The 19,435-nt window shown below is 39.4% G+C and overlaps 3 protein-coding genes across 4 annotated transcripts; all 3 read left to right on the top strand.

Annotated features, from left to right (window-relative positions):
• Nucleotides 1-262: 262 nt before the first annotated feature.
• On the top strand, nucleotides 263-6,405 carry rbm19 (RNA binding motif protein 19). 2 transcript variants are annotated; one of them, XM_015972585.3, is made up of 24 exons: nucleotides 263-422; nucleotides 499-681; nucleotides 775-891; nucleotides 1,012-1,047; nucleotides 1,248-1,470; nucleotides 1,575-1,798; nucleotides 1,870-1,929; nucleotides 2,012-2,090; nucleotides 2,193-2,264; nucleotides 2,420-2,623; nucleotides 2,710-2,840; nucleotides 2,914-3,041; nucleotides 3,123-3,219; nucleotides 3,293-3,403; nucleotides 3,491-3,691; nucleotides 3,774-3,846; nucleotides 3,945-4,072; nucleotides 4,162-4,222; nucleotides 5,056-5,135; nucleotides 5,223-5,278; nucleotides 5,441-5,557; nucleotides 5,665-5,770; nucleotides 5,893-6,013; nucleotides 6,110-6,405. In XM_015972585.3, the coding sequence occupies exons 1-24, from the start codon at nucleotides 387-389 to the stop codon at nucleotides 6,190-6,192; spliced, it is 2,727 nt and encodes a 908-aa protein (XP_015828071.3). In that variant the 5' UTR covers nucleotides 263-386; the 3' UTR covers nucleotides 6,193-6,405. The 2 variants fall into 2 exon arrangements, with proteins under 2 accessions (XP_015828071.3, XP_015828070.3); XM_015972584.3 differs by having other exon boundaries at nucleotides 3,942-4,072.
• Nucleotides 6,406-6,490: 85 nt separating this feature from the next.
• On the top strand, nucleotides 6,491-13,800 carry plbd2 (phospholipase B domain containing 2). Its single transcript, XM_015972596.3, has 12 exons — nucleotides 6,491-6,737; nucleotides 8,061-8,154; nucleotides 9,116-9,274; nucleotides 9,352-9,452; nucleotides 9,532-9,746; nucleotides 9,874-9,968; nucleotides 10,070-10,230; nucleotides 12,511-12,606; nucleotides 12,697-12,768; nucleotides 12,883-13,035; nucleotides 13,135-13,297; nucleotides 13,428-13,800. Exons 1-12 carry the CDS (start codon nucleotides 6,526-6,528, stop codon nucleotides 13,596-13,598), a joined length of 1,692 nt encoding a protein of 563 aa, XP_015828082.3. The 5' UTR covers nucleotides 6,491-6,525; the 3' UTR covers nucleotides 13,599-13,800.
• Nucleotides 13,801-14,615: 815 nt separating this feature from the next.
• zgc:158398 (transmembrane protein 248) lies at nucleotides 14,616-18,568 on the top strand. The gene is made up of 7 exons (XM_015972598.3): nucleotides 14,616-14,749; nucleotides 14,934-15,123; nucleotides 15,661-15,925; nucleotides 16,005-16,104; nucleotides 16,193-16,334; nucleotides 17,959-18,102; nucleotides 18,234-18,568. Exons 2-7 carry the CDS (start codon nucleotides 14,965-14,967, stop codon nucleotides 18,252-18,254), a joined length of 831 nt encoding a protein of 276 aa, XP_015828084.3. The 5' UTR covers nucleotides 14,616-14,749; nucleotides 14,934-14,964; the 3' UTR covers nucleotides 18,255-18,568.
• Nucleotides 18,569-19,435: the final 867 nt, after the last annotated feature.

Genomic DNA, 19,435 nt, shown 5'->3' with positions numbered 1-19,435 from the left:
TCGCACTATTGAAGAACAATGACTGTACAAAACGTTTAGACAACAGCAACAAAAATCTATTAATTGTTTTGAATGTGTATTTTGTGTGGTTACGCCTCTGCACAGCGTTTTACTCATAGATATGTGTATAAACATGTATGTTTACATCTATGGTTATGGTTTACATACATATATGTGGTTTTACTGTAGAAAATCTTTGTAATGTGCCAGTATGACCAGATGGCGGCGGTAAATCCAAACAGCGTCAAACTTTACAAACGAAGAAGAAGAAAGACTTCCTCCCAAATCCAATATGGCGACATAGTCTAGCTGTCCACGTTAGTTTGTTGACATTATTTTGAATAGCTACATATACACCGTTTTGTAGAGTTAGAGCTATCATAAATATGTCCAGACTCATCGTTAAAAACCTTCCCAATGGGGTAAGTTAAAACACAACCGGAAGTCATTAACTAGCAAGAACATTCACCTGAAAATCTAAATTCGTGTTGTATTTAGATGAAGGAGGAAAGGTTCAGGTCGATGTTTGCTGCCTTTGGCACTGTGACAGACTGCTCCCTGAAGTTTACTAAAGAGGGTAAGTTCCGCAAGTTTGGTTTTGTGGGATTTAAATCGGAGGAAGACGCTAACACAGCGCTGAAACACTTCAACAAGAGCTTCGTGGACACCTCAAGAGTCACGGTACGAGCTCCATCGTGGCATCGTTTCCTAGTTTTACGCGTTTTCTTTTACTTCTATATTCAAAAACTTGTTGTGCTGACTTTCCCTCTGAAGGTGGAAATGTGTAAGGCTTTTGGTGATCCCACTAAAGAGAAAGCCTGGAGCAAACACACTCAGAAGTTAGAGCAGGACAAGCCTTCTGCTCCTCCACCTCCTGCTGACAGCAAAAAGGTAAATACAAAATGAAAACGCCAGCATTAAATCTGGTGGATTTCAGTCAAAGCATTCTTTTTATTTTTGTAAACCGTGGTAAATGTCATGAATTTTATGTGTGTTTGCTTTGAAATCTAGAAAAAGATCAAGAAAAAGGAGGGTGTGCTGGGAGAAGTGAGTAAAGAAACAAGTGTATAAGCTGTTCATTAGTTACAATAAGTAAGACGGTTACAGTTTTAAAGCAGAGTATCAAACTGTATCCTGATTTTTTGCTACTGTTAAATTTGAAATAAATCATGCAATGTTTTGCCTTGTTTCTATTTATTTATGACAGTGTTTTATTGAGTATTTTTCATGTTCTTGTCCCTTGTCAGCTGGAGGAGGAAGAAGGATTCAAAGAGTTTCTTTCGGTGCATCAGAACCGTATGCAAGCTCCGACCTGGGCCAACGACACGGTGGCTCAGGATACGGCTGATCCTGATAGCAGAAGAACTAAAAGCAAGAAGAAGCCTGCGACTGATGACTATCTTAACTTTGATTCAGACCAGTCAGGGAATGAGGAAGAGGGGTGTGATGCAGATGATGATGGAGACGAAGGTTTGATTTTGTGTTTGTTGCTAGAAATTTTTCTCCTTATCACTTTTCATAAACGATAAAATTCTACATTTAAGATTATTGTTGAAACATGTTTACATATTTAGCTACCTCTAAAGAAGCTCTGAAGTCTGGGCTGTCCGATATGGACTACCTGCGCTCAAAGGTGGTCCAAACAGACGACATGATGGAGGAGAATGAAGGTGATGAAGAGGAGAACGACGGTCCGGTTCAGCATGCAGACAGCACTTACGAGAGTGGTGAAAACATGTCAAAACCTTCATCTGGGGATAAGAAGCAAAGCAATGAGAAGAAAAGTGCCAAACAGGCGGTGATTGATAAAACGTCTGGATAATAATCAACCCTCGACACATTTAATTTATTTGTGTCTGTTTGCTGCAGATGGAGCCAACCACAGATTTCACAGTGAAGCTCAGAGGAGTCCCGTTCAACGTTAAAGAAGTGCGTTTTCCATCTTTATATCAGTGATTATGTTTCCTGCTTTACAAACTTTTAAACATGCTTTCATGTACAACATTTTCAGCAACAAATCCGTGAGTTCATGACGCCTCTGAAGCCTGCAGCAGTCCGGATTGGAAAGAATGACAGTGGAAACCGAACAGGTGTGTTACCAGAAATGTTCATTATGCAAGTTGTATGCTCGATCGTGCAGCAGTCACCAGTATGAGGTGTGTGTGTCAGCATGGGTCATTTGTGTGTTTTAGGTTATGTTTATGTTGATCTGCGCTCTGATGAAGAGGTAGAAAAGGCCTTGAAGAAGAATAAAGACTACATAGGTGAGGAATAACACAATTTAATAAAGAATGTAAAGCAGCAAATCCTTATTTAGGACAAAAGAGTAAAATGTTCTCGGCTCATATGAAAACAGATGGTACAGAATAATAAAACGTGTTCCTGCCTCCATTAATGGCTTTCTCTGCTTTTGTGTCAGGGGGGCGTTACATCGAGGTTTTCCGTGTCGATTCTTTTGGAGACAAGAGGGACAAAAGGGATAAAAAGGAGGACAGAAACTTTACCAGGAAGCTTAAGAAGGACGAGGAGGAAGAGGACGTTTCAGAATCTGGTCGACTCTTCATCAGAAACCTTCCTTACACCTGCACAGAGGAGGAGATGAAAGAGCTTTTTACTAAACATGGTGAGTAAACCAGCCGTGCACTTTGTTCATTTATTTTTCTGAACATTATAAATGTTTTTATTTTTTTCTTCCTACGAACATCACAGGTCCTTTATCAGAGGTACTTTTTCCCATCGACAGCTTATCAAAGAAACCAAAAGGATTTGCTTTTGTTACCTACATGATACCAGAAAATGCAGTGACGGCTCTCGCTGAGCTGGACGGACATATATTTCAGGTAATTCTGTCTGACTGTTTGGTATTTCTCTGCACCATGTGGTCACTGGTGCTGATTTGTTTCTCCATTTCAGGGTAGAATGCTTCACGTCCTTCCTTCCACCCTGAAGAAGGAGAAGCCCGAATCATCAGATGCTCATGGTTCTGGGTCCTCGTCATACAAACGACAGAAAGATGCCAAAAATAAAGCGTCAAGTTCCAGGTTTACATAATGAAATAAAACTTCAGTTCTTTTACTTTTGTGTGTACTTGCTGTTTTAAGTACCTTCTCTTTTTTGTTTAGCTCACACAACTGGAACACTTTGTTTCTGGGGACGAGTGCTGTGGCGGATGCCATTGCTGACAAATACAGCACCACTAAAAGCCAAGTCTTGGACCACGTGAGTGATTTTCACACGTGGAGCTGCTGCATCATGTAAATTATTTGTGCATTTACACGTTTCTGCCTTTCAGGAGACAAAAGGAAGTGTTGCTGTGAGGATGGCTCTGGGAGAGACGCAGATTGTCCAGGAGACTCGACAATTCCTGCTGGACAACGGTGTCTCTCTGGACTCTTTTAGCCAGGTAGCTAAAGAAAAAAAGATCGCATCTAAAATCCTTTTCATAATTTTTGGTGCCTTTTATCCCTAAGATCCTGCTGTTTCTGCACAGGCAGCAGCAGCGAGGAGTACATCTGTGATCCTGGTGAAAAATCTCCCAGCCGGCGTGGCGGTGTCAGAGCTGGAGGAGGTCTTCTCGCCTCATGGCTCTCTGGGCCGAGTGCTGCTGCCACCCTCTGGACTCACAGCCATCGTCGAGTTTTTGGAGCCAACAGAAGCCAAGCGAGCCTTCACAAGGCTGGCTTACAGCAAGGTGTGTGTAGCTGCTTCACTTTGATCAATCAGTGAGGCTGAAGACTAATGAACCCTCTGTCCTGCTGCTTTCTAAACCCCAGTTCCAGCATGTTCCGCTGTATCTGGAATGGGCTCCTGTTGGGGTGTTTGTGGCAGCAAAACCACCAGAACCAGGTAGCACCACTGGAAAACATAACAATCTTATTTTGTTTGTTTTTTTGTTATTGAAGCCTTTTTGAATCACCAGAACACTTTTACATTTGTCCAAGTAGACAAACAGAAGGCACTCAAAGAAGAAAAGAAAGAGGATGAGGAGGAGGAGGAGGAGGAAACTGTTCCTGGTTCGACACTTTTCATTAAGAATCTGAATTTCAGCACAACAGAAGAGAAACTACAGGAGGTGGGTCGATTTAGCCCTCATCTGTGTTGCATTAGTTACAGTTACTAGTGGATTAATCATAGATTTATATATTGTTTTCTTATTTGTAGGCGTTCACAAAATGTGGTGTGGTCCGGTCCTGCAGCATCTCCAAGAAAAAAGACAAATCAGGTACTTCATATAAAACAGGTTGTTTAAAAAGAGAACATCCAATTTTTTTGCAAACCTTTGGTTTTAATTCAATCATTTTTAATCTACTTTGCTCTAATTTTTTATGTAGCTTAATCTTGGTTTTACATTTATATACTTTCATTGGTTCAAAATTTCCAGTGATCTAAAGCAACGGTTCTCAACTGGTCTGGGTTTGAGACCCGCTATCGCCTCTTAATGACGAGCTGTGACCCAAATCGAGGAAAAATTTCAACTTCTCAAATTGAGAAGAAAAGATGGTTCCATTTAAACTTCTGGAGCGATAGTAGACAAAGCAACTCGGAGATCATGCTCAATGTCCCGTCTGTTTCTCTGTTCTGAGCTGAGAAGCTGCTCTCACAAAGATAGGTAGAGCTGAAGGAATGGTGAGAAAGGTTTGAGTGGCAATGGAAGGATACTCACTCACACTGCAACAGAACCGGGAGAGGCTTACCTCTGCAAATTTCTTTTGTCGGTGTGCGGTCATATGACATAATACGTTTTGACATGGTTGATCAGTGACCTCTGTTTTTTTTATTAGTAACTGTCCCAGGATAGAAACCTGTATCCTATTTTGTGTTATAAAACTGCAGGAATCAATTAGCACTCCCAAACTGTATCGCCACTGGCTGTTGAGGAGTGGGAAAAGACTGCACTCCAGTTTGCGCACAAAAAGATCCCCAACAAAATAAAACAGCTTGATTCTTTTTTATACCATTTTGCCCCAGAAAAGGCCCACGACCCACACACCAGTTGAGAATCACTGATCTTAAGAACATTTTTTCACTTCTCTGCACCGTTGTTTTAATTTCCAGGTAAATTTTTGTCCATGGGTTATGGTTTTGTCCAGTACCAGACGGCAGAAGCAGCACAGAAGGCTTTGAGGCAGCTCCAGGTATGTCTTCTGAAACTCTGACTGTTTCTCTGCAGTGTGAACTTTGACTAAATTGTGTGCTCTCTCTGTCCTCCCACTCTCCTCCAGCACTGTACTGTGGACAATCACCAGTTAGAAGTGAAGATTTCTGAGAGAGCCACCAGGTGAGTCATGAAACAGATTAGTATTTATGCATTTGTTGTTAAATATTTCAAAAACAAATCTGTGTTCTGTGTTTGAAATGTTAAACATATTAATAGTTTGGTTTGCAAAGCAGGCTCCGTCAGTTGTGATCCGCTGTGCCTAATCTTTTGCTCGGTGTGCAGAACCGCTGAAGTGTCACGCAAAAAGAAGCAAGTGGAGAAGAAGCAAACCAGCTCCAAGATCCTTGTGCGGAATGTTCCCTTCCAAGCAACTGTCAAGGAAATTCGAGAGCTCTTTTGGTAGCAGTCACACTTTTACACATCCTTTTATTTATGTATCTAGTGTTGTTTGGAGATGGTTACAGGTTAAGATCATTTCATTTTTTAAATTTCCCTTATCTTTCCAGTACATTTGGAGAGTTAAAGACCGTCCGACTTCCAAAGAAAGCAGCGGGTTCAGGGAAGCACAGAGGTTTTGCTTTTGTTGACTTCCTCACCAAACAGGACGCAAAGGTTTGTGTGTGGTCTTTTGATTTGAGGTTAAATAATTCAACATGGCAAATACTTTCAGGTAGGATAGTTTGTTTTGTGTAATGTCAAATTGATAAAATATTCTTCACCTCTTTTGGCTGTAGAAAGCCTTTGCAGCTCTCTGCCACAGCACCCATCTGTACGGGAGACGGCTTGTGCTTGAGTGGGCCGACTCTGAGGAAACAGTGGAGACACTGAGAAGAAAAACAGCCGAACATTTTCATGGTAAAGCTTCTAAATCTGTTAAACTGTAGGGCATAATTTAGTAAACTAAAGATACGTCATACTAGTCATTTTTTTCTCCTTTTATTTCAATGACAGTGGCTGCGAAAAAGCAACGAAAAACAGAAATATTGGGAGGAATTCTGGACACGATGGAAACAGAAGAGGGTGTTGCCGACTGAAATCTAGCAGTGCTTCTTTGTATTTTTTTTTATTGTGAATTTGAACAAAATATAGACTTTAATTAAAAAAAGGACAAAGCAGTTGTGATTATATTGTCAGACTGGATGGAAATGTCATGAATATCCATTGTTTGTGTATATTCTGTACTGCATTAATTCTCAAAAAGAAAAATTGTAACCGTATAAGTTTTAATACAAAAATTTACAACATAATTTTAAAGCCTGGCGTTTCATTTGTTACCCAGTGAAGTGGACTTTTATTTTGAAAAGCGCTTTTTTTCACGTGTCAGCTGACAAATCACTTGCCTTGTCACGTGACAACTTCTTTCAAACATGGCGTCAGAGCAAAACAAGTCGTTCTCTCCCAGACAATTAGCTAATGTTTGGAGAGTTTGTTTGGGTTTAACCTGGTTGTGTGTGTTTGTTGGAGCAGAAATACGAACAGCTGTTCTAGATAAACAGAGCGGACGGCTGTCCGTCGTCCTGGGCTTCCGGGAAGACTTTGTAGCCTGGGCTAACTTCACCGACGACATCCAAACATCGGGGTGAGCTGAGCTCTTCAGTTTCTCTTTTGGTATTTTAAAGGTTCAGGCGTCTCTTTTAGGTCGTTGATGTGAAATAAATTTGTATTAAAAAACATCCTGTACTTGTGAAGTGTTACTCTACTGTCCAACTGCTACTGTTATTACACACGTTTTACAACTTTATGTACAGAAATGACTGGTAAAGCTGGTTTATGTGGCAATACGGGAGTGGTCTATGACCTGTTGACGCCAAGGATGGCAATTGTATCTGCTCGAGTGCAATTTCGTTAACAACGCCACCTTGGGAATTTCACCCAAGGAATTAAAGCATGTAGATTCATTCCACTTGACAGCAGACGTGGTTTCAGAAGTTACAATGAATTTATTTTATTTTATAGAAGAAACGGTTTAAAAGACATTTTAAAAACTGGCCATGTAAAATACCATAAAAAATACTAAAATTAATGCCCCAAAAGAAACTGAACCAATGAAATGTATTGAGAAAAAGGAAATTAATTTAACTCACTGAAATTAATTCATGAAGTCCAAAAAATGAGAGTTAACTAAACACAGTTCAACTACAAATTTAAGTAAACAATAAGGTTAACAAGCAGGACTGAGGCTAGTGATGGAGGCAGGTAACGCGGGGCAGAGAAGCCCCAACACAACAAAAATAATAAGTATAAAAGATTCACCGATGTGACAGTGTGGGCGTCCTGTCACAATGTCCCGATTGATCACGCGCCCTGGCTACTTGGCCAAAGGGATGTCCCTTTGGCTGACTGGTTAGAGCGTATGACTCTCACCCGGGAGTCTGGGTGATCGAATCCTGCCTGGGCCCTCGTTTATCCACCTTGTCACATTTATAACGGCTTAAACTCACCAAAAAGTATAGCTTTTCTTTAACTCTTGGATCAAATGTTGTATAGTTTTATATCGAGGGTAATAAAGTTATAAAATGGTGAAAAATTATAGCAGTAAAATGTGATATTTTTGCAATATTTTGCAAATCAAGCAGACTTTACCAGAAAGTGAAGTAATAGACGTATTTTTGACTTTAAAACTATACAGCAAATACATATGGGGAAGAAGTTTTTACCTAAAAAGGAAATCTTTCAGCAAACATGTGATTAACTATTGGCACTTGTTGATGCAAAAAAATAATTTTTATTCTTTTCAAACTGAAAACTAAATGCAAACAATGATTTCGTGGCAAGCTGCTAATCACACACATCTTTAAAACATTTTACTACAAAGGTCATTGTGGCTGAAGCGCCTACTCAGTGATTAGGGGCAGCTGAACCCAGCAGCCCAGTATTAATCACAGCAACGCTCTCCTTTTAGCTGGTCCTTCCTGGAGGTCACAACCAGCAGCAAGTATAATGACAGCATCCAGGCGTATGCTGCTGGTGCAGTCGAGGCTGCGGTTACATCCCGGGTAAGTCTAATTTAGTCAAGTTTAGATTACTGACATCTTTTTGTTGTTTTCATTTTTATTCATTTACCAACTGTGATGGAAAAATGTATTTAATCAAGAGCCGTTGAGAAAAATTAATAATCAGTTATGGATTGATTTTTTAACCTGTGCAAAGGGAGGACCGATAAAAATGAAAGATGTGCTGATCTGAAAATGTGGGCCAACATCGATATTCGATAGTAATGTTGCTGTTATTTCTGATAATCAACATTTACTGATATTACAGTAATATAAGAAGGATTGTAAGAAAATATCAATGCACTGAAATATTGTGATATTTTGTGTATTGATACTGAATCGATATGTAAAAGCAGTGTTATCTGTTTTTATTGATATTTTACATGCAAATGTTTACCACATTACCTTTACCAAATTGCCAGATTCTTATTATAAACTCCACAAATACAAGAATTGTATACAAAAATATTATTTACTCACCACTCACATTTACGCTTCAGAGATGATTACCATGACGTTCATATGACCAAACAATTACGCATTATCAAACCTTCACCCTCTGAAACTGATACACAAATAGCCACTAGATGGGAAAATATATTGTTTGATATCAGCCCGGTTTAGCATATTGGACCAATATCGATATGTTAAAAAAATACCGATATTGACGCCGTTATATTGTGCATCCCTAATAAAATCATACGTCTAAATAGAATTTCACAAAACCACTTGACTGCTTTTATAGCAGAGTAAGAAGTTGGGGAACAAAACTGCCAGATTTATCTCTCAGTTACAGACTTGGTGCTGCTGCTGGCCAAGGAACAATTAAGAAAATGAGGAGAGATACCACACAAAGGAACGCTTTTTCTACTTACAGAAATTCCTAAATGTCCATTTCAAAGGTTAGGAAACCAAAACTGACTGAATTTCAGTCACACAGCTTTGTTTATTCATTGTTGTTTAGCTCATCTATGACCACTGGATGAACACTCTGGTGGGGTACTGTGGCCCCTTCAAGTTTCAATCGGGTTACTGTGGACGCCTGAAGGCTTTCATCACAACTAACCTGCGTTGGGTTCAGACCATGATAGAAGCAGGGCCGAATTCACCCTACTGGTACCAGGTACTTCATTAGCATATGCAGCAATCCTGTTGGGAATAAATATTTAGAGATCTAATGTTTTACTTTTTGTTTTGCAGGTGCGTCTGGTGCTGCTGCAGCTGAAAGGCCTCGAGGACAGCTACAATGATCAGCTCTCATTTCCAACAGAGTCCTTCTCCATCAGTCCCTTTGGCTTCCTGTGAGCCACTATCTTGATAAAACAAATCCTTAAATGAAAACGGTCTCTAACATGCTCCACTGCTATTCTGTCCAACTAGTCTTTTCCAGTTGGGTGGGGATCTTGAAGACTTGGAGTCAGCACTGAATAAATCCAGCCAAACCCAACCCATCGGAGCTGGTTCCTGTTCTGCGCTCATTAAGCTGCTGCCAAACAATAAAGAACTCCTGGTTTCTCATGACACCTGGTCAACCTACCAGTCCATGCTGCGCATCATGAAGAAATACATCTTTGCCTTTAAAAAGTCTCCTTTAGGTAGTAGAGAAGACTTTTGCACTGTTGGTCATTATTTAACAAGATTTTGCGATATTAATATGTAATAAAAATGGGCATTCACTCTTTGTCAAATGTTAAACCTTCATAATGCCGTAAACATTTTCAGACAATGAACCACTTCCTGGAGGAACTCAGGCCTTCTCATCCTACCCTGGATCCATCTTCTCTGGAGATGACTTTTATATCTTAAGTAGCGGCTTGGTAAGAATGCATTGTGTTGCAAATTATTAAACTTGCTTATTGTTGAAGATTTGACTGCATATTATGAATTCAGATAATTATAGTAATCATGTTCAATGCAGGTTACACTAGAGACCACCATTGGTAACAGCAACCCTGACCTCTGGAAGTACGTTCAGCCAATACCGTCTGTTATGGAATGGCTCAGGAATATTGTTGCTAATCGACTGGCTACTACTGGTGAAGAGTGGGCAGAGCTATTTGAAATGTACAACAGTGGAACGTGAGTTAAAAAAAATCCTCTATTTTCAAAGGTGTTATTACCACTTTGTCCAATTTTAATATTTCAAGCAAGTTTCAGGGTCAACTGCTCTTGTTTTCCTTTGAGAATTGCCCAACTAATGACAGGATTTGCTCTGAAATTCTGCAAGCTTGGACCAATTTTATGTGCACTTTGGTACTTTTAGTACAAATTCTGGTTCCACAAAACGCATACGAATCAATCGAAACCCATCAATAACACACCACTTCAACAGGAAATTGCTTTAGTTTTTTGCTGCGGTACAAAGTTCGATTCTCACCTACTGATGCAGATTAGCGCTTCATTTAAAAAACAGGGCGTCCGCGGGGTTTTAAAAAGTATTAAAAAGTGATAAATAAAAATAGTCAAATTTAAGGCCATTAAAAGTGTTAAATTTGGTCTCAGAGGTATTATTTTTTCCAAATTAGGTATTATTTTTTCCAAATTGGGTATTATTTTTTTCAGACTATCAGATGTCGTATTCTGAACATCGACATAGAAATATATTCCGAATGAAGTGTTTTGAACGATTATAAAAACAAAACAAGCCGATTATTTGCTCCTCCCACTTGCGCTGCCTTGAGTTGCAAATGAAGCGCTCCTCCCAGTGTTGCCAAGTTAACTTGGCGACTTTGACGCTATTTCTAACAGCTTCTCAGACCCGCTTCTTGACTTTTTAAATCTTAAAAGTACCTAGCGAACACCTCAGAAACATCTCTGGTAACCCTTAGCTACTTTCTGGATAACTATCGTCGACATTTCCTGCAGGTTAGCTAAACTCCGCCTGCACTCCGGACGTTCTTCAGGACATTAGGAAAGGGAATGATGTAGTGATGTGTCATTCGCTAAAGAAACAGCTCTCGGAGCCGGCTCCCTGTTGGATTAACCAGAGTGAGTGACACACACACCGCACCTGCGGACTCCTGAGCCGATAAAAACGGCTAAATGTGCGCGTGCGGCGTGCTAAACACACGTGCAGCTTGCCCCGATTGCTGTGAGACCGGGTTGGGGGTGGGGGTGCAGCTGTGGTTGGGACAATTATTACATTAACTGATGGACTTGTAAATAAATAGTTTATAAATAAGGTAGAAATAAGTTCCTCACGCTGATAAATAATAACTAATCTCTCTGAGGACACGGTGCTAGTGCACTCTCCTACAGCACCTTGACATGACTCAATAAATGTTATGCAACATTTAGTGAACATCAATTTGCATTTATTTGTTATAAATGCCACTGTATAATTCTTGCTGTCAGTATTTGCAAGATATTGGTATTTGTGTCTGTACTGGTTAGAGTTAAATGAGTTAAACCAAGGTCTATAGCCCTTGGGTCATAAACTGAGCTATAAGTATATTGGTCTTTTTATACTGGGAATCAGGAGTTATTTTAGTGATCATCTTGTTGTTTATTTTTGCCCTGATTGTGCCCTGAGCAGTTTTATGACTGAATAAAAAAAAAAATAAATAAAAATCTACATAAATTGAAAAATCGTCTTAAATAATCGAGATCTCAATTTCAGTCACAATAATCGTGATTATTGTTTTTGCCATAATCGAGCAGCCCTACTTTAGCATATCCGGTCACATAATGATGACGTCATATTTAGTGGTCGTTGTGCATCATTTCAGGCCTCGTGGTCAACTGTCTGAACCGCTGAACAGAAGTGCCTGGCTTATTTTCTAAGTAAAATAAATATGTGCAATACGTTGTCAACATCAGTGAGTCTCTAAGTCTATTCTTTTTGTATGTTATATATGTTAAAAAATGTGTAAATAGGTCGCTGATTAACACTTGCAATTTAGTGTTGTGATGGTTTTAAAAAAATTCTGAAGGTAGTAAAAAAAAGTATTAAAAAGTAGTAAATTTTACTTAAGGATTGCTGTATATACCCTGAAAAAAAAGCTAATTGGTAATGTGTTTTCTCTATATGTAAACTCTGCAAAACTTCAGCTAAATAGTTTCTTGCAGATAAACAAGTATTTAATAAAAAAAATGTGTAAATGTGAAAAAGATCATGTCATCTGGACTGGGAAGTAAAGCAGAAAAACTTGGTGCTTATATGTACGAGTCACATGAGACAAGAGGGGTCAGTCGGGTTTTCAGGCTCTTCATGAGTGTTTACCGTGAAATGCTGAATCAGTTACTTTATTAGTCACATGGATCCTCAGTAAATAAACCACTGATTGTGGTGGGTCAAATGTCCTGATTGCACTTCAGTTTACCTGTTTGTTTACTTATGAATGTGTGTGTTTTCTTTAGATACAACAACCAGTGGATGATTGTGGATTATAAACAATTTACCCCAGGAAAGACTGGTGTTAAAAAGGGCCTCCTTGTAGTTCTGGAGCAGATTCCGTATGTTTTTTTGCACTCATTACTAATCCCATCATGGAGTCTGTCTGTTCACCACTTAAAATGATCACTGCTTATCTTTTAATGCTGCAGGGGTTTGGTCATCTATGATGATAAGACTCAAGAACTGATGAAGAAAGGATACTGGGCCAGTTACAACATACCGTAATAATCCAGTTCAGAAACAATCTGCATCTTAAATTTCTTGTTCTGTTGTAGCTTTTAAATAGTTTTTTTTTTTTTTTTTTTTTTGCCATACACACACACACACACACATAGGTACTATCAGGACATATTCAACGCCAGTGGCTACAACGAGCTGGTCAATAAGTATGGTTCATGGTTCTCGCTGGATCAGAATCCTCGTGCTCAGATATTCAGGAGAAACCAGACACGTGTTACCGATGTAGACTCCATGGTCCGCCTCATGAGGTAAAATGTGCAAAACGTAACACTTCACAAGATTTTATGTTTTATTAGTCTGGTAAATAGCATCTCGCCATATTTATGTGATGTACTGTTATCCTTCAGATACAATAACTTCAAAGAGGATCCGTTGTCGAGGTGTGAGGAATGTAGTCCTCCTGAGAATGGGGAGAATGCAATCTCAGCACGTTCAGACCTGAACTCTGCTAATGGAACATATCCGTTTGGTGCTTTAAAGCAGAGACCACATGGGGGAACAGACATGAAGGTACCTTTTTAATTTATTTTAACATTTTTTGTTAGAACACATTACACTACATGATGCTTGCAGCTTACTTTGTGTAATTTCCTAAAAATAAAAATGACTAATATTTTTCTGTGTATTTGTTTCTTTTTAGATGACTTCCTATGAAATGTACAAAACCTATGGCATGCTGGCTGTGAGCGGACCTACCTGGGACCAAGTGGCTCCCTTCCAGTGGAGCACTTCGCCTTACCAAGACTTGTTGCACATGGGTCATCCTGATACTTGGACCTTTAAGCCTATAAAAGTCACCTGGACACCTTAAAAGTTTATCTGGAATAAAAAGCTGCTCCTTTATTGTTTTAATAAAAGGAATAGATCAAAAGTTATCACTGATTGCCAGAACAATGATGTTTTTAAAATCCTGTGACAATTATAGTGTTGAACTTTTGCTGATTAAATAAAAAAAACTGCTTTGAGCCTTGAACAAAAAAATAAATGCTGCTATTTTGTAGGAGCATTCAAGATTCAGTTATTTCTGGGTTTTTTTTTTTGGAACAGATTTTTTTCTAGTTTGTTTCAAAAACTAGAACAAACTATAAATATCATCTTTTGGATGGTCTGTTTGATTTGTGAGTTAGCACAATTTGATGTTACAAATGGTGTTCCTATCTTTTTAATGATGTCAGACATCATTTGAAAAAAAAAACAATCTTTTCTGACATTATTTGAAGAAAAAAAACAAGAACCCCCTTTCTGACATCACTTAAATAATCATTTTAAAAAAACGAGCCCCTTTTCTGACATAATTTGAAAGAAAACGTAAAAAAACAGCATCTTTCTGACATTTGAAAGAAAATATTTTAAAAAGCATCTTTCTGACATAATTATGAATAAATAATTAAATTAATTTTGTCAAATTATGTAACAACGGGAATTTTTTTTTTCTTCAAATTATGTCACAAAGCAGTTTCTTCTTTCATTAAATTGTCAGAAAGAGGGTATCAAGTGATAATTTTGAGACTGAGATTGGGGCATACAGGTTTAAACGGTACCCTGATAGGTAAACAGTACAGGAATGTGTGGTTGTGGAAAGGATAAGAGAAACAGTTGAACATGTATTGTGCCACTGTGACAAGTATATACAGAACAGGAAAATATTATCTAGACGATTAAAGTTGAAAGATACTGAAAAGTTGACTTTAAGGAATTTATTAATTGGAGGATTGGGTGTTTATAGATTACTGATTGAATTTTTACGGTCTAGTAAATTGATGACTAGACCAGCTTCTCCCAATTGCGACTCACACTCCCACACAAGGTGGCGGAAATGCACCTAGGAGTTGGTTGCCACCCGCCAATAAGCCAAAAGGGAAGAAGAAAATAACTCGTGTGTTAGCGCTGCTGTCGCATAACGGAAAAACATTTTACACTGGACACTTGGACTGTGGCGTCATCTGAAAATATCGCTGTAAGGTATGTAAATGTGTCCCGTAGCTTCTTCGTTAGCATCTTGATTTGGCTAGACTCCTACGTGCCTCAGTCACAAGCCTACTTCCTGTTGTAGTAGACACCAAGTCATCTCTTTTTTCCATACAAATAACAAAACATGTCGCAATTTATTATTTGAGGGTGACTTTTCATTATTTTCCGTTTGCAGGTAGCAACATATCAGCTCTAAGTGGAGTTTAATGATGAGTTACTGCCAGACGGTCACCAACCTTAGAAACTACATATCCCATAATCCACCAGGAGCAACTTTCGTTCTGTGTCTTTTGACTTTGGCAATTTCATTAATTTATCTCAGTTCTTATAGTTACCCTCACAATCTGCCAAATCCTGACATAAAGGTAAGGAGGACTTGTTTCAGGTCACCATTAGTGGGTGGGTGGGGTGAATGAAACTCATGCCATGTGTTTTTTATTTCTATCCCATTATTATGGATTACAAAAAAGATTTTTGACATCTTATCGCACAGATTTTCTTTCACTCTGCCTGCTAATTTCCACCTTCTGACCTAATCACACACCAAATTCAGAAGGCAGACAAGAAAATGACTGACCACAAATCAGCGCGGGGGGGATACCTTTCCCATAAAATGCATGTGCGTGTTACATTATGTTGCAGCACTCAATGTCCATCTAATTCTAAATACTGAACCAAATGCACATTTTTCTGCGCACCAGCTTCAGAGGAATCCGGTTGTCTGCCACAACCTTAGATTTTACCTCAGCTCAGGTGCAAAACCATGAAAATAGTTGTTTGTCAACAATTGTCATGACTGAAGTACAAAGGGAAACCATAAGATCCAGCTTGTTTTTTGTTCTTAAAACTTTAATTATCACAGCATTTGACACTGACATCCATTTTCTTAATTCATTCTTTAGGACTGGAATAATCTGCTTTCATCTTTATCAGAATTTGACTTGTGTGGAACGGTAAATTCAAGTTCACCTGTGCAACTCTCCTCTACACCAGTACCACTGATGGATCAAGAAAATGACAAAATAACTTCAGTGAACTTGACAAAAAGTCCTCCTCCTGTCACTGTTTTGCATCGCCGAGTTCCTCTGACTGTATCTTCAGAAGGTGGTCTGCTGAAAAACACGGGTTTGCTCACATCCTTAACCGCCAGTCAGCTTCGTCTTGGAGGTTGGTTTTTCCAGGGAATTTCTCTGAGCTGATATATCTTGTGTAATACAGTTTTCGCTGTATCTATTTTAATTCCTAGATAAAGAAATTGTTAATTTGACACTTCATATCCTATCGGACACCTCTAACTACTCTTGCCTCACTATAAGTGCTCCAACGGATATCCTGCCTAAGAGTCCGTAAGTTTCTTCTCAGTTTGTGATTCTGAGCTAAATTATTACGCATATATGCTAATTAACATTATTTTTTGTTGCTGATTTAATAAAGGCTTCCTCCTGAGTGTCCTGCATCGGAGAAAACGAGATCAACCATCTCAGTGGAAGCAAGCAATCAGCCGCAAATGTCATCACAGACATGCTACAGTCTGCACTTTGAGAAGGACCCTACATTTGCTGTTATGCTAACCCTGGTAGGAAGTGCTACACTTGAAATGCAGAACTTTGGTAAATGGCCTGTAGCACCTTCTTAGGATTCTACAACCTCCAAGGTGCTTCACAATCCATTTCATTCATCCATTCACACCATCGACCTATAAATATTGGACAATGGGTTTCCACAGGCTCCAACAACACATTTTTGAAGAAAAATGGGAGGTGGCCACCACCGCCATTTTGACCGTGTCACAGGTTCCGTCAAGCCCAGACAATTCCACAAAAGGGAAGAGAGGTGGAGCTGAGGGTGGGGCTGTAAGGCTGGGATCAACTGACGACACCCGGTCGAACTAGCTACAAGCTAACGCGGAGGTGGGAGCTAAGCTAACGGAGGTAGCAACCTAGCTACAACCGGAGTTAACTGTGCACAACACAAAAGCTTCTGAGTCAGAGATACGCTGGGCTGACCGCTGGGTAAAACCGGGTGGAACACAGAGGTCTCCCGAGACCTCCACAAGCCGACAGCCGCACAGCAGACAAGCGCCGCTGTGATCTGAGATGCGCAGAGCTGCCGCTGGGGAGAACCGGGTGGAAAGGTTTTCATCCCAGAGCTCCACCAGCCGTCAGCCCGCGCAGCAGTCAGGAGCCGCAATCAGACAGAGATGCACCGGGCTGCGGGGAGGGGAGAACCAGGTGGAAAACATCGGTCTCCCGAGAGCTCCACAAGCCGATAGTCGGAACCCAGCTCCACCAACATGTTATATTTCAACCCATTTTCTAAAGTGCAGCAATATGTTAAATGCACTGGGTTTTACCCTATTACATTTAATTTTCATGGTTAAACAGTACATGTTAACATCTAAGCTCAGCTCGGCAGTGACCTAAAATACATAAATATAATTTTACTTACTGAAAAAAAATGAAGTAGAGACTCCTTGGACGCTCTATTAGTGCAATTAATGCCACAGCAAGTCATTTTGTCCAACATTTGCACAAAAAATATCCAAACACAGAGACTCAAAATCCCAGAACAGTTTCCAAGCCAGACCGAGGCTCTACTGAGGCCTTTCCACTACAGAAGAGTGAGGACCCCCCCCCCCCCCCCCCCCCCCCCCCCAAGAGTTGTCATGAGTGTAAACTAGATAATTTAAACCAAAAACATGTTTTGGTGCCAGGCTGTAAACATGTATATTTCTGCTGTGAAATTAGTATTTTTAACATGGGAGTCAATGAGGATTTGCTCGCTTCTGACACCAGCCCCCAGCGGATGAGGGTGGAACTGCAATTTTTGTCACTTCCGCGTTGGCCTCAATTTTTCACCCGCAGTGTGGGGGCTTGATTCACACACACATTAACACGCTGGTGGGGATGAGCTACAATAGCGCCACAGCTGCCCTGGGGTGCACTGACCGAGGCAAGGCCTGCTGAACACTGGCACCACCGATCGCTCTAACCACCAGCAGCAGGCAAGCTGGGTTAAGTGTCTTGCCCAAGGACACAACAGCAGCATTCTCTGGTGGGAGCCGGGATCAAACCTGCAACCTTCCAATTAATTACTGGACAACCTGCTCTGAACTCTTGAGCTACTACTGTCCATATGGTAAATGATAAATGCTCTTTATATTTAATTTATTTCATAATTTTGTACCTTCCTTTTTATAGGAAGAAAAAGACGTGGCAGTGCGACATCTGCTGGAAGTCAGTTTGTGTCTGCTCAGCATTTGTATCTTGCTCTGTTTGGCAGCAAGCTTCACACACTCCAACAGACACCACAACAGCTATCAGAATGGACTTAACCTCCAAAATGTAATTCTCTTATTTTCCTATACTACAACTCAAACATTTTCTGTCAGCCTCTCCCGTTTCTGCAGTTTTAGGTGTTTTTGGTCATGTGTTGACAGTTTTAAGTTATTCCTCCTGCTTTCTTCTGTTCACAGGAGCCCTTGATTGGCAGCTGACTATTTATACATCTAAACCATGAAGAAGTGAACTATTGTTTAACAAAACACCAGTTTACTGGTGGAAACGGTGGTTTGTCCTCAATGTCACCATATGGGGGTGGGGAGCTTTAATACCTTGGTTAAATAAATCCCTGCAATGTGTCAGCGTTGTATCTAATGTACAAATTCACAATGCACTAACTTTGATGTTCTAAATTTGCTATTTTGTTTATCAGTTTTAGCTTGGGAAAAAAAATCTTTATTTTGAAGATGATCTATATGAGCCATGAAAGGTTTAATTTTCTCCAATAAAAAGCTATTTTAAGTTCAAAGTGTACAGAAACATTCTTTTCACTGGTTAGTTTTATTGTTCGCTGTTTGGGTTTGGCGATTAGTTTTATACATTAGAGGTAAGTTTTTTTATATACATTGGATAATTCTGAGAATACTCAAAACCTCTGGCACCAGACTTATTTTCATACTTGGTAAGTTTAGTTTGCCAGACACACACACTACTTTGAAATCTCTTCAACATTATATACTAAAAAATATGTTTCAGTTACCCTCAAAATTGTTCTTTTTCAGAGTGAAAGAAAATTGGGTCTGAGGCTGTATAAGATGTTGATGTATTTATTTATTTTAAATTAAATAAGGAATTCAAAGATAGGCAGTTTAACATTGTTTGGACAGACTTGTTTGATCTCTCTAGTGGCAACAATTCTGGTAATCAAATGAAGCAACCCAATCTTCCACCTTGTCTTCACCAACAATTGTGATTTGAGAAACTATTTTGACTAATTTGTTTATAAGTTAAATTTTCCAATTACATGCATCTAAACAAGTTACTCTTTTGAAACCAATGTATTGAAGGAGTTACTGCAACCAGAAATGAATGATAAAACAAAGACACAATCGTTAGCAGCGTAGACATATGTCCATGTTTAGTAGTATGCATGATCACTTTGTTCCTGTACACTGCTTTCACTAGCATGGCAAGCCATCCTATATATATGTGAATATATGAACTTTGCAAAGCAAGAATTTGGTCTAGTTCACTTTTCTCTGCAGTTTTATTGATGATGAATTTTGTCTCTAACTCTGATCAGTTTGGCTACACTATTAACATTTAATATAATTGTTGAACGAGCAATTCTGAAATCACTGGGGATCAGCATCAACTAAATATTTTGTCAAGTACA

The sequence above is a fragment of the Nothobranchius furzeri genome, chromosome 17, assembly GCF_043380555.1.
Source record: "Nothobranchius furzeri strain GRZ-AD chromosome 17, NfurGRZ-RIMD1, whole genome shotgun sequence".
Taxonomy (NCBI): Eukaryota; Metazoa; Chordata; class Actinopteri; order Cyprinodontiformes; family Nothobranchiidae; genus Nothobranchius; species Nothobranchius furzeri.
Note: the sequence above shows the minus strand (reverse complement) of the source record. Positions and strands in the feature narration are given on the sequence as shown.

Bases quoted from the DNA above. Each gene is read 5' to 3' on its own strand.
- rbm19 (XM_015972584.3), top strand. From the start codon at position 387: ATGTCCAGACTCATCGTTAAAAACCTTCCCAATGGG. The intron at 3,847-3,941 runs GTAGCACCACTG...CATTTGTCCAAG, and splicing joins AGCAAAACCACCAGAACCAG to TAGACAAACAGAAGGCACTC. The intron at 6,014-6,109 runs GTAAAGCTTCTA...TTTCAATGACAG, and splicing joins AACAGCCGAACATTTTCATG to TGGCTGCGAAAAAGCAACGA.
- plbd2 (XM_015972596.3), top strand. From the start codon at position 6,526: ATGGCGTCAGAGCAAAACAAGTCGTTCTCTCCCAGACAATTAGCTAAT. The intron at 9,747-9,873 runs GTAGTAGAGAAG...AAACATTTTCAG, and splicing joins CTTTAAAAAGTCTCCTTTAG to ACAATGAACCACTTCCTGGA. The intron at 12,769-12,882 runs GTAATAATCCAG...ACACACACATAG, and splicing joins TGGGCCAGTTACAACATACC to GTACTATCAGGACATATTCA.
- zgc:158398 (XM_015972598.3), top strand. From the start codon at position 14,965: ATGATGAGTTACTGCCAGACGGTCACCAACCTTAGAAACTACATATCC. The intron at 15,124-15,660 runs GTAAGGAGGACT...TTCATTCTTTAG, and splicing joins TGCCAAATCCTGACATAAAG to GACTGGAATAATCTGCTTTC. The intron at 16,105-16,192 runs GTAAGTTTCTTC...GATTTAATAAAG, and splicing joins GATATCCTGCCTAAGAGTCC to GCTTCCTCCTGAGTGTCCTG.